General features: G+C 44.2%; 1 protein-coding gene and 1 pseudogene across 1 annotated transcript; one reads left to right on the forward strand and one right to left on the reverse strand.

Moving 5' to 3' along the window:
- The window catches only part of LOC142189633 (uncharacterized), a 637,493-nt pseudogene that overhangs the window by 314,316 nt on the left and 308,991 nt on the right, over window positions 1–14,186 (reverse strand).
- Window positions 1,829–7,309, forward strand: LOC142187025 (uncharacterized). Its single transcript, XM_075261435.1, has 6 exons — window positions 1,829–2,114; window positions 2,198–2,262; window positions 3,122–3,242; window positions 5,196–5,393; window positions 6,830–6,882; window positions 7,283–7,309. The coding sequence occupies exons 1-6, from the start codon at window positions 1,889–1,891 to the stop codon at window positions 7,307–7,309; spliced, it is 690 nt and encodes a 229-aa protein (XP_075117536.1). The 5' UTR covers window positions 1,829–1,888.

A 14,186-nucleotide genomic window follows, 5' to 3' on the forward strand; every position in this document is an offset into this window, starting at 1 on the left:
TGCTGCTGAATACCTCCAGTTGGCATATCCAGATATTTGGACTGATTATCACTTTTGATCAAACCACCAAAGGTGAGCTTAAGCGGGTTGCTCGGTACACCTTCTTTTTATTTGGCCTTGTTCTGAGGTCACATGATCAGAAACTATCCCCGACCCCCGCTCCTCTCCTGATCTCACTGGTAATTTACCTGTGCTATGGGGCTGGCTTTACTATAGTCGGCCATAGTGAGTTCCAATCTTCTTCCCATAAGACAACAGCTCTATTGGTAGATTTTATATTCTGAAACTCTTACAATTTAAGCGTCTTTCTATGAATCTCGGTTTCTGTATTTGTCGCTAATGTTTGTGGAGGATTCTTGTACCAAAGTCCTCCTCATGGTCAATGAAGCCGCCTCAGTCTGTGATGGATCCTCTGACTTGGTTTCACAGACCTCCAATGTTCTCTCTATACTCGGCTGTGAACCAAAGGATTAGGAGTTTTACACTCTTTGCAGCAGTGTTGTCAGTTGGTACGATACGTCACATGACCACTGCTACCTGTGATTCCAATGACATCATGTGCTGCACAAGTTGGCGTCATTACCGTGGCCACTGATTTCACCATAACAAGCAATTCAAGAAAGTCCTGAAAGTGGCCCCATGTTATAGTTGGGTTAAATTGTCAGGAGACCGGGCTAACCTACGTAGGTATGTAAAGGAGGGGTTTGGGTAAAATGTCTTTAACCATGAACTACATTTGTATGACTTAAGTAGCCATCTGGCTGTGTTCCCGCACTGACATACTTAGGATTTGTACTGTAACCATTAACCCTTCCCAACATGTATCATAAAAGTACAATGGATGTTGGGACATCTCTGCAGGTATCGGCTGTGTTGCTCTAGACTTACTCTGTACAGCTACATATTGCTCTAGTGCAAAAATTACATTACAAAGTTATTGAAAGGGTTAATTTTCCATTATCTGTGGACCTCCGTGCAAACTGCAGCAATCACTCTCACAGCACAGCGCACAATTTTTCCCACCCCCACTCATATGATTTCCCTGACTATCTGCTTGTAATTGATTAGATTTATCTGAACTTCCCGCCACTCGTCCTCCTTCTATTCTGTACTTCTATTGCACTGTTACTGTTGCTTTCCTTCAGAGAATTGAGCAATTGCACGCGGATCTCCACAGCTGGTTATGCCCAATAACACCATTTGTCCACTCACGCTTGGCCCGACAGCCAATAATCATCCCTTTTGCAACTCTGATAAATCGTTCCCTTTACCCGAGACAACAATGAGATTCTGTTCAGCCTATCACACACCTTATATACCCACCAAGCCGGCCCACAACAAGTCACTTCCTTCCTGAGCTACACGCTGCCGACGTCAGAAGTAGGAGGTGGTGATAATAATGGGACTCAACTCTTCTATTTATTCCATGGGATTCCGTGTAGTGATTACATTGTCTCATCTTCTCTCCATTCAGGTTCCTACAATATAGAATCCTCTCAGTATCTTCTATAAAAGAGAATATTCCTGATTGATCCATCAAGGATGGAAAGAGACAGGACCAAGATGGCGGAAAGTCTATTAAATCTCACCCTAGAGATCATCTACCAGCTTACTGGAGAGGTGAGAGATTCTGATGATGTCATCATTACATCATTCTTATCTATAGTAATAACAGATGATATGACTGGAGAGGTGATGGACTCTGGACATGTATGTAGTGAGATTTATTAATGTGTCTCCCCATAACCAGGATTACACAGTAGTGAAGAAGACCTCTAGTGGGCGCTGTCAGACTCCTGAGTATAACGGCCCAATCCTGGGGTCTCCACCTCACCCCCTGATACAGGAGGAGATCAATGGACAGAAGATCCTAGAACTCACCCACAAGATGCTGGAGCTGCTGACTGGAGAGGTGACACTGCTGGGAATGCTGGGACATTATACAGTAACTGGAGGGGTCGGGGTGATGACTGTATCATTGTGTTGTCAGGTTCCTATAAGGTGTCAGGATGTCGCTGTCTATTTCTCCATGGAGGAATGGGAGTATTTAGAAGGACACAAGGATCTGTACAAGGAGGTGATGATGGAGGACCACCAGCCCCTCACATCAGCAGGTAATAGACATGACTATATACACATGGACTTCCATGATTTGTATGTACAGAATGAATTCAATCCCTGTCTGTGTTTCCTACAGGTAGATCCAGTAAGAGGACAACACCGGAGAGATGTCCCTGTCCTCTTCTTCCACAGGATGATCAGGTAGATGGAGATATTCCCTATGATGTGTAGACGGGCTGTGAAGTCCTTGTGGTTTATCCATCAGTATTAGGGCTAGTTCACACAGGGCACGGGACCTGATTTTGATGCAGGAAGCCGTGTCAGAATAGGACCAAAATGCGACTGTTACAGCTTCCGACAATTGCGGCTTCCCGCTCCGGAGTAGGCCCAAATGAATGGGTGTAGTATGGAGGGTGCTGTCACGAGGCGGACACTGGAGCTGACTCAGCCGCGGAATTCACCTGAAGAAAGGGCAGCTCACTTATTTTTCCATGAGCCGAAACATACCACTCACAGAAAAAAGGAAGCTAGCGGTCTGCATAGACCTCTATTGGGAGGGGGCGGATTCTAAGGTGGATTCAGCATCAGAGTCCGCACCCTCTTGCCCCATGTGAATGAGCCTTTAGATGTTTTATATTTGTGTAATGAGAGGTGGAGATGGAGGATAAAGCTGACCATAGACATTACATGTTGTCTGGACCTTCTCACAATGTTCTGACTATGAAAACTTCTGTTTGGGATGAAGAACTAAAGAGACTACGTAACAAATAGCTCTCCATGAGACAAGTAACCCCGGATGTATCTGATAGAATTTAATCTCCTCCACTGAAATATCCTGAAGCAGGTCTAGCCATGCCGAGTATACATATGTATGAGGTTCTTGCAGTTGTCAGTGAGCCGTCATCTAATATCTATGTCCAGCTTCAGATTTACTGCTCTTTGGCTCAGATAACTCCTCCTGTCAGGTCAGGTTTGGTCATTATTGTGATAAATAAACATTTAGAACATTCTCTGTGACTTCCCCATTTGTCTGCTGACATCTATATTATTTGTATTACAGATTTTCCATCAGGCGAAAGATCTGAGCAACATTAATGTAATATCTATAACAATAAAGGAAGATCCCTATGTGAGTGGTGATGAGGAGTGTGAGGAGGACATTCCTACAGGGAACCGCCCAGGTGAGGAGTCACCACCATATAAAGCACAGAAGGGTCACTGATTCTATTCAGAAATTGTTTAGACTATTTGTTGTTCCTCGATTCAGGTAAAATACTAATAATACAGGAATATAAATGTGATACCGCTATAGGGGGTAATAAATGTAGTATAGAATAGAATGGACAGCAGGAATATGGACTTGACAGAAGACGGAAACCTGTCATGCTGAGTCTGGCCGTGAGCGCCGGTGAGCGTTTTGACCTCTCTGTGGCGAAACCGTTTTTTTAAAACCAGACACAGAGTACTGCATGTCCGACTCTGTGTCCGGTTAAAAAAAAAACGGTTTCGCCGCAGAAAGCATAAAATGCTCACGGGCACTCACGGCCGGACACTTTTCAAACCCATTCAAATGAATGGGTTTGGAAAGATGCAGGCAGGTTTCCGTCTCCTGCCCTGTTTTGTGCAGGAAACGGAAACCTGCATAACGGAGTCCGAGGCGCAGATGTGAACGAGCCCTGAGCTATATGTGAGTATCCTACAAGATGAGTTACTTTGTACACCTGAGTATTATGGATATGAAAAGGACAAAGTAGTGTTTCAGCAGGACAATGACCTCAAGCATATGTCGATATTTGAAGAAATGGTTCAATGACAGTAAAGCAGAGGTTCTGAATTGGTCCCCACTATCCCCAGACTTCAACCCAATCAAACACTTGTGGATAGAGTTGATGAAAAAAAGCTGTAGTTGTACCCAAGTGAGTCGACCAGTATGCACCAACACTGGGAACATGTAGAAGAGATCTGGGATTTGATTTTAGTTGAGACATGCTTGAATCTGATCCAGGGCATGTCCATAAGGATTCAGACAGTGTTGACAGCAGCTCCGCACCTCTCATGAGGCGACCTGAAGCGACCGCTTCAGGCGGCGCTATGCCAGGGCCTCGGGAGGGCGGCATTTTTGCTGACCTAAGCCAGTCCAGGACAAGCTGTCCTGGACTGGCTTAGCGTCACCATGTCTGCAGCCCGAGCGGTGTATTGGGGCAGCCCTGCTGGACGCAGCGCTGCTCCAGTGGCCGCCCCTCACACTCAGGCAGAGAGCAGGTCCTCTCCCTGCCTGCTCTCTGCCTGCGAACGCCGCTTGCTTCACTCAGCCCCGCCCCCTTTCTTGCGACCCTGCCCCCTCAGCTCCTCCCCCTCCTCTGGGGGGGGGGGCGGCTTTCTGACGTCTGCTTCAGGCGGCAGCAAGCCCAGGTTCACTCCTGGTTGAAAGCCAAAGGTAGGTTTACAAAATAATTAAAATTTAGATTTTTAGGAGTAAAATGGTAACAATGAAGTTACATGACAAGAATCTGCATAACTAATCATATGCTAAATAGTTGCAAGTCTAATTTATGTATGAGATAGCCAAGATGATAACAGGGGGTCCTCAAACTGCGGCCCGAGGGCCACATGCGGCCCGCCAAGCACTTCTGTCTGGCCCCGACGACAACGCCGGCAGGCGTGCATTTATAATGAAGCTCCTGGGGAGCTCGGGCCAGGCCATGGAGCGCACTTCACTTTACCTATTGGAGGGCACCGCTCCCGATGTCTGTGCGACCTGCTCTGCCTCCGGCCCACTGTTTAAAAAGTTTGAGGACCCCTGGTCTATAAGATGAAGGTAGTCTCATGTTCCGAGCTGTAGTGGACAGTGAGATATGGAGGCTCATTGTTACCCTTCTGCTCATCAGTGTAAGTGCCCCCACCCCTTTTCCTTATTGCTGTGACTGGGTGGGCCCGCTTATTTCATCCACTACCAGCACCTCTACAGTGACCTAGAGCAGTGGTGGTATCTGCGATTGAGACTGTCACTGACATCAGTCTCAGCACCGTAAATACTAATGAAATAGGCCGTGTTACCATTGTCTGCTCAGTGGAGAATATACTTATAAGGTTATGTTATATAATAATAGTAAAATCTGTTTTCTTCTTGTCAGATGACTGTACCAGGAGCTCAGAGGGACATCTAATACCTACAGATTATAAAACAGAGGATCATGGTATCACACAAGACCCATATGAAGAACATGCCATTACCCTTGATTTACCCTCAGCCCTTCAGAAGAAAGATCTCTCTTCCGATTCGTCACATCAGAGAATTTACACAGGGGAAAAGAAATTTTCATGTTCAGAATGTGAGAAATGTTTGAGTAAGAAATCAAATCTTGTTGCACATCAAAGAACTCACACAGGAGATAAGCTATATTCATGTTCAGTGTGTGGGAAATGCTTTAAGTATAAATCACAGCTTGTTAGAGATCATAGTATTCACACAGGAGAGAAGCCATATTCATGTTCAGAATGTGGAAAATGTTTTATCTTTAAATCAGATCTTGTTAGACATCAAAAAACTCACACAGGGGAGAAGCCATATTCATGTTCAAAATGTGGAAAATGTTTTACCTCTAAATCAGATTTTGTTAGACATCAAAGAACTCACACAGGGGAGAAGCCATTTTCATGTTCAGAATGTGGAAAATGTTTTACCTCTAATTCAGATCTTGTTAGACATCAAAGAACTCACACAGGGGAGAAGCCATATTCATGTTCAGAATGTGGAAAATGTTTTATCTCTAAATCAGATCTTGTTACACATCTAAGAACTCACACAGGGGAGAAACCAGTTTCATGTTCAGAATGTGGGAAATGTTTTATCTCTAAATCAGATCTTGTTAAACATCGAAGAACTCACACAGGGGAGAAACCAGTTTCATGTTCAAAATGTGGAAAATGTTTTATCTCTAAATCAGATCTTGTTAGGCATCAAAGAACTCACACAGGGGAAAAGCTATTTTCATGCCCAGAATGTGGAAAATGTTTTGCTCAGAAATCACATCTTGTTACACATCAAAGAACTCACACAGGGGAGAAACCATTTTCATGCCCAGAATGTGGAAAATGTTTTGCTCAAAAATCAGATCTTGTTGAACATCAAAGAACTCACACAGGGGAGAAACCATTTTCATGCCCAGAATGTGGAAAATGTTTTGCTCAGAAATCACATCTTGTTGAACATCAAAGAACTCACACAGGGGAGAAGCCATATTCATGCCCAGAATGTGGGAAATGTTTTGCTCAGAAATCACATCTTGTTAGACATCAAAGAACTCACACAGGAGAGAAGCCATTTTAATATACACATGAAAAGTAAGATTAACCAAAAGTCATCTCCAACTGCACATCTAAGAACTGACAGAGGAAAAAAAGCAATTGGTCCTCTCGCAATCATGACCGCTATCTTAAAATCTGGACCCCTTGGCTGATTCATAAACACTGATTTTGGTCATCGTTCTATACCTTTTTACCTGTTTTCTTCTCCTTTTCTGAACTTATTTTTTTCCTCTTTTCTTCCCATTTCTCCCTTTTCCTGCTTTTCTCTGTAATACTTTATACATCTTTATTCCATAATTCTTTGCTAGATGTATATCAGATTTTGTGTTATACTTGTTATATTGTGACTGCCATTTATTGTTCTGTTCACCACTCGATCCATGTAAAGCAACTGTATAGTTAATGTTTTAATGTTGGAGTGTGACTGTTTGAGGTTGTGGACAGGTGTCTTTTATACTAGTGTTTTATACAGGTGTCTTTTATAACAAGTTCAAAAAGGAGCCATTACTGCAGGTAAGGAGTGGAGGACAGAGAAGCCTCTTAAAGAAGAAGTTAGGGGGGTTCACACCAGCGCCCAGTCTCCGCTTTAGGCAATCCGGCGGATTTTCATCTTCTGCCCCAAGAAAATGGACAGGGGGTGGAAACCTGGCAGTCAGTTTTTAAACCCATTCACTTGAATGGGTTTACAAAGTGACCGCCCATGTGCATCTTGTGCATCTCCGTTGCAAAACCTTTTTTTAACCGGACACAAAATCCTGCATGTCTGACTTTCTGTCCATTTTTTTTTTTTTTAAACTGTTTTGCCGCGGGGAGGCGCAAGACACACACGGCAGTCACTTTGCAAACCCCTTCAAGTGAATGGATTTGAAAACTGACTGACGGGTTTCCGTCCCCTGTCCAGTTTCTCGGGCAGAAGACAGAAACCCCTCAGATTGCCTAAAGCTGAGACTGGGTACAGGTGTGAACCTGTTGTTACAGGTCTGTGAGAGCCAGAAATCTTGCTTGTTTGTAGATGACCAAATACTTATTTTCCACCATAATTTGCAACTAAATTCTTTCCAAATAAGACAATGTGATTTTCTGGATTTGTTTTCTCATTTTGTCTCTTCTCATAGTTGAGGTCACCTATGATGTCAATTGCAGGCCGACTTCATCTTTTTAAGAGGGAGAACTTGCACAATTGGTGGCTGACTACTTTTTCCCCACTGTATCTGCAGGGCTGAAGTGATATGCTGGTGTAATGTCTCTGCCTGTTCGAGTCTCTGCTCTACCCTCCGCTCGCACGCTGCGGCGTAATAGGCGTGTTCAGTTTGATTCCTTGCTGTTAGGATCGGGTCCCGCAGGTTTCTGTTCCGGCGTACAGCGCCACCTGCGGGTCAACCCAACTCTCGCCCTTGTGCAGTGAGGTGTCTGGAGTTTAAGTCCAGCTTTCGGCCTTCCGAGCATGCTCAGACCTCTTGGAGCCGCTCAAAGGCTAAGTGCCATTCTTCCCCTACTAAGCATGCTCAGACCTTTTGGAGCCGCTCAGAAGCTAAGTCCCTTTATGCCCTTACTGAGCATGATCGGTGAGGTCATGACCACCGCCCCTATTGGGCGGGGACTTGCCTTTATATAGTGTGAGCCGACGCCCACCCGGTGCTCACACTTTAACTGAAATACTGTGAGACATGAGGTCAGGGCTAGGTTCCAGTGAAAGGCAGGAGCAGCTCTAGGGATCTAGTTAGGATTCCTTGGCTCTGCCAGTGGGAATCAGTAAGCCTATTTACCTAGAGATGAGCAAGTAGTGTTCGATCGAGTAGGTGTTTGATCAAATACTACGGTATTCAAAATACTCGATACTAGCTGTTCGAAGTTTAAGTTTCGATGCAAAACCAGCGTTGATTGGCAGAGTGTATAGCATATCAACGCTGGTTCTTCTCTTACCTTTAGAAGTCTTCTCCATGCAGCGTCCCCGTGGTGTCTTACGGCTGGAATTCACTCTGCCTAGGCATCCGGCCTAGGCAGAGCCAACTGTGCATGCACGGGCATGCCCGCGCATGCACAGTCGGCTCTGCCTAGGCCGGATGCCTAGGCAGAGTGAATTCCAGCTGGAAGAAGACGCGGGGATGCTGTGCCAGGAGAAGACTTCAAGGAGAATCCAGCCCGACCGTCACTCATGGACTTGGTAAGTATAATTTTATCGCATTGTGCATACCCCTGAAATGAGCATTTCCCCCATAGACTATAATGGGGTTCGAAATCCGTTCAAACAGTCGAACAGTGTGCGGCTGTTCGAATCGGATTTCGAACCTCGGACATTTTAGTGTTCGCTCATCTATATATTTAACTGTCTATTTGCATTATAGCTCCTAGCTGTTTAAAGGAGTCCTTGTGTTACTGACCAGGAGTGGAGTTAACCCCTGGCACTCTTTATTGTATAGCAGAGTGAAGCAAATGCTAGGGCCCTGTTTTCCCCTGCTGTAATTAGCAGGTGTTTCTTGCAGGGCTTCTTTTGGTTCCTCTCAACTGCTATACACAGGTACGCTTTCCCAGTGAATCTAACTGGTGAAAGTCTGTTGCAGCCTGTTCACATTAGAGCCGCGCAACCTCACTGCCAGTGTAGTTTAACTGGTAGTTCGCATTCAGTCACACGGCTGCCCTCAGGGGCTTGTGGACCTCACTGCAGTGTCTTGCAGTTTAGCGGTTCTGTCTTGTTAAAAACATTATTATTTTCATATATATAGACAGAACCGTAACACTTGCTTAGAGTTTTTTGTTGCTCTGTCTGAACACTGCTCTATTTCCTCTCCTCTGTAATTAAATTTCCACCACACCCATCCCCTGTACCTTGTTCCCCTCTGTTCATCCAATAGTTAATCTTAGCCAAGCCTGTATGATTAACAGCCTGTCTACCAATCAAGTCTGGTCCTGGGCTTCCTATATACATATTCCTATATTATCTATTCATACAGGTTTGCTGGCTATTTTGACTCGGTCCTGTAACTTTGTCCTCACTAGCTTCCTACTTCTCCTACTATTGTATTACTGACCGCTGACATTTAGATTACTATTTTGTACTGCTTTGTCTCTCTGGCTTTCACCCGTGACTTGCTGAATCCTCTTCTGTGTTGTTTGTCTTGTTCTGTACACACTTATATAGAGAAGGGATCGCTGCCCAGTTGCTCCTGTCATTGGGACAGTTGTGGCAATTAGGTAGGGACAGGGGCTGGGATGAGTTTGGGCCTCACTGTCTCTGTCCCTTCTTACATTGCTCCAACAGCAGCATTAGCGAATTGCACAACTAGCAATTCCCTTACAACTGGGTTCTGGTGACTTGACACCTAGTGATCTTGTAGTGGGGCTTAGGTTAGTTGCAGATGACCTTTTGTATTCTGTTTTCCATAAACTTGGAATAAGTGTTCCTATTTTGCGGACAGCAATGTGTCTTCAGCATCTGTGCCGTATGTCCACAAAAACGAACAGAGTGTCCTCAGTGCGCCATCAGTTTGTGATTCTAGTTTGCGGATCCGCATAAAAAAAACACAGGAGAAATCTAATGATGTCCCTAGCTTGTCCCTGCCCCCTGTCCCTATCCCTACCCTATAAATAAAGTTCACCTGATCTCTTGGCTGCCATTTTCTTGGTATTTGTGTTCTGTGTTGAGCTCACTGATAGTCCTCTGCTGATCTTCTTGTATTTTTTGTGGTTTCTCATTGATAAAATGTATTTTGATCATGCGGATGATCGTCTTCCTTTACTGACTGGTCTCACTGTATATGTGGAGAAGTTTAAGAACTATGACTATCCCTGCTGTTGATCGTCTTCTGGAGGAACTGCATCCTGGCCTCACCTTCCAGGACACCAACTTGAAACGGTACATTTCTCCTGAGCAGCGGCTTTTTCTGACTCTCAGGTAAGGAATGATTGTCCCCCTTTACCCCAAGCCTCCATATATTCAGGGCAGAGAAATTTTTTTGTTGTTTTATAGATTCTTAGCAACAGGAAACTCGTTTTCCTCACTGCACTAGGAGTTTCTTGTGGGTTTCTCTACAATTTCAGAAATTGTTTGGGTGAACCTGCCAAATGATTTGGCATCGACTGAAAGCCATAGTGATGCCCCAGCCTACGGCAGAAGACTGGATTAAGATCGCTGATGGCTTCTATAACACCACTGATTTATCTAATTGTTTGGGTGCCTTGGATGGTAAACACATTGGTGTTAAGAAGCCGCCTCACTCAGGGTCTCTTTACTACTATTATAAGCAGTATTTCTCACTGGTGTTGGTAGCCTTGGCTAATAGCAACTGTCGGTTTATAGTTGTGGATATTGGGGCCTATGGAAGTTGTGCTGACTCTGCAATTATTCAGGGCTCCCAGAATGTGTGAGTGCCTTCAGTCAAACCAGCTCGTCCTTCCATTAGCAAGATAACTGCCAGGATCTACAGGAAGAGCAGCACCATTTGTGATTGTGGCAGATGAAGCCTTGGACTGTTTCCCCATTTGATGCAGCCATTCGCCCTCCACGATTTGGAGGAAAATCTTCAATTACCGTCTGAAAAGAGCGAGGAGTGGAGTGCGCCTTAGGCATTCTGAGCAGCAACTGCTGGGTGTTACATTCTTCCGTTCAGATGGATCCGTGTAATATTAGATATATGATTCAAGTTGTGTCATCCTGCACAAATTCCTCAACCACCCCTCTAGACACCAACCAGCATGGAGGACCTTGCATGGCAGGACTGGCTATCCGAGAACTCTATGCTGACTATTTCATGTCACCCGAGGGAAATGTTCCTAGGCAGTTTGAAGCTATCTATAGCGGGAGATAACTGTACATCGTTGTTTTTCTATTTTTCTTCTTTTTGTTTTGATTTTTTTTCAGAAATATCTTTGGCACACGGTTGGCATACAGGTGACATACAGTATACATCCATGTGCCGTCCTAGAATTTTAGCCTCCCATAGGCTTCTATGGGCGAGTCCGTTCCACAAAAACTGAACATAATAGGACATGTTCTGTCTGACATGTTATCTGTGAAAAACAAGGATAACACACGGATTTCGCCCACAGTCTGCAACGGGCTAAAGAGTATTCCAGATTGGTAACACCTATGGCTGTGGTGGAGTAGCCTGTTGATGTTATCTGTAACTACTGAGGAGCTGCTTTTGTTTATATATATATATATATATATATATATATATATATATATACACAGTGCCTTGCGAAACTATTTGGCCCCCTTAAACTTTTCAACCTTTTGCCACAGTTCAGGATTCAAACATAAAGATATGAAATTTTTTGGAGAAGAATCAACAACAAGTGGGACACAATTGTGAAGTGGAACAAAATTTATTGGATATTTTAAACTTTTTTAACAAAGAAAAAACTGAAAAGTGGGGCATGCAAAATTATTCAGCCCCTTTAATTTCAGTGCAGCAAACTCACTCCAGAAGTTCGGTTCAGTGAGGATCTCTGAATGATCCAATGTTGTCCTAAATGACTGATGATGATAAATAGAATCCACCTGTGTGTAACCAAGTCTCCGTATAAATTCACCTGCACTGTGATAGGCTCAGGGTACTGTATAAAGCGCAGAGAGCATCATGAAGACCAAGGAACACACCAGGCAGGTCCCAGATACTGTTGTGAAGAAGTTAAAAGATGGATTTGGATACAAAAAGATTTCCCAAGCTTTAAACATCCCAAGGAGCGCTATGCAAGGAATCATATTGTAATGGAAGGAGTATCAGATCACTGCAAATCTACCAAGACCCGGCCGTCCCTCTAAACTTTCATCTGAAACAAGGAGAAGACTGATCAGAGATACAACCAAGAGGCCCATGATCACTCTGGATGAACTGCAGAGATCTACAACTGAGGTGGGAGAGTCTGTCCATAGGACAACAATCAGTCGTACACTGCACAATTCTGGCCTTAATGGAAGAGTGGCAAGAAGAAAGCCATTTCTCAAAGATATGTATAAAAAGTCTCATTTAAAGTTTGCCACAAGCCACCTGGGAGACACCAAACATGTGGAAGAAGGTGCTGTGGTCAGATGAAGCCAAAATCAAACTTTTTGGCCACAATGCAAAACCATATGTCTGGCGTAAAAGCAACACAGCTCATCACTCTGAACACACCCTGATCCCCACTGTCACACATGGTGGTGGCAGCATGAGGGTTTGGGCCGGCGTTTCTTCAGCAGGGACAGAGAAGATGGATGGAGCCAAATACAGGACCTTTGTGGAAGAAAACGAGAGAGGAGAGAGAGAGAGAACTTTGTTAACTTAACAGTATGAACACAGACAGAATGTATCATCATATAACACAGCAGTTGTAGTTGTTGCCTTTCATATAAACAAATATGCATTATTCCAATTCCAACATTTTAAAAGGAAGAATGGGCAACAATTTCATTCTCTCAATGTGCAAAACTGATAGAGACAAAACCCAAGCGACTTGTAATCGCAGCAAAAGGTGGTGCTACTAAGTATTAACGCAAGGGGGCCCAATAATTTTGCACGCTCAATTTTTTTGTTTTTTCTTTGTTAAAAAAGATTAAAATATCCAATAAATTTCATTCCACTTCACAATTGTGTCCCACTTGTTGATTCTTCCCCCAAAAATACAAATTTTATATTTTTATGTTTGAAGCCTGAAATGTGACAAAAGGTTGAAAAGTTCAAGAGGGCCGAATACTTTCATAAGGCACTGTATATAACTTGAGTATATTAGAATTTTGGGTATACAAAAAGAAAAAGAATAGAAAAATGCAAATGCAGTAACACAACATGTACAGACACAGCATATAGATAGAAAAGTAACAGAAAATACTGTGGAAATAGCATCAAAGTATTGAGAGCGATTACAACCCTGGAGATGGGAAAGTGGAAGGAAGAACAAAAGCAGAAAGAGGAAGGGCAAAGGGTGAAGGAAAGAGTAAAACAAGTAAAATGAAAACTGGGAATCAACATGGTAGGTAAATGGTTTTGTAGTGCAACATCACGTGTGTCCTGATCAGAGGGGTCCTCTGGAGGGCCAGTAAAGAGCGAAAAGCTTAGCTGATCAATGTTGCCAAAGAATTGCTTGCTTGCCAAGGGGCTCACAGGAGGGCTACTTTGTCCAATGTGTCAGGTTCCTTGCCATTCAAAAGCTCCATACAATGGAGGTGGTCAATCTCTTTAACCCACTCAACTACAATCGGGGGCAACTGGGGTTTCCAATGTCTAGGAATGATTTTTAGCTACAGTCAGGAAATGAGGCCTTTTCTGATCTTGGCCAAGGGGCCAGGTATCGGGGAAAGAAGAGCCAACTGAGGAGATGGCGATAGAGACCTGCAGGTGACCTGTGTGTCAAACATCTCAGTCCAAAATGGTTGTAGCACAGGTCTGACTACCATATGTGGAGAATAGAGCCCTCGGCTGTTCCACACCTCAGCAGTCCAACACCTCTGGGAACAGTTTCTGGAGAAGGGCAGAAGAAAGAATGAAGATGTTCTACCAGTCTTGGTATGAGAGTTGAATTCCCAAATCTCTGTCTCAAGACGCAACAGTAACACCCCTTCAGACCTCACTCTATAGCAGGGGTAGGGAACGTACGGCTCTCCAGCTGTTGCAAAACTACAACTCCCAGCATGCATACTGGCTCTGCTGTTCTGGGAACTCCCATGGAAGTGAATGGAGCATGCTGGGAGTTGTAGTTTCACAGCAGCTGGAGAGCCGAAGGTTCCCTACCCCTGCTCTATAGGAAGGGTGTGTGTATCTTTAAATTCGCTATGGCGCAGTGCCTCCACCCGAATTTTTCTCGGAGCTCTGTAGGAAGGCAGGAGGGTTGTCCTCTTC

Source organism: Leptodactylus fuscus, chromosome 1, assembly GCF_031893055.1.
Source record: "Leptodactylus fuscus isolate aLepFus1 chromosome 1, aLepFus1.hap2, whole genome shotgun sequence".
In the NCBI taxonomy this organism is placed as follows: Eukaryota; Metazoa; Chordata; class Amphibia; order Anura; family Leptodactylidae; genus Leptodactylus; species Leptodactylus fuscus.

Coding starts and splice junctions, on each gene's coding strand:
- LOC142187025 (XM_075261435.1), top strand. CDS start 1,889: ATGCTGGAGCTGCTGACTGGAGAGGTGACACTGCTGGGAATGCTGGGA. Junction 3,243..5,195: donor TCCTACAGGGAACCGCCCAG/GTGAGGAGTCAC, acceptor TCTTCTTGTCAG/ATGACTGTACCAGGAGCTCA. Junction 5,394..6,829: donor GAAATTTTCATGTTCAGAAT/GTGAGAAATGTT, acceptor CTTTTATACTAG/TGTTTTATACAGGTGTCTTT.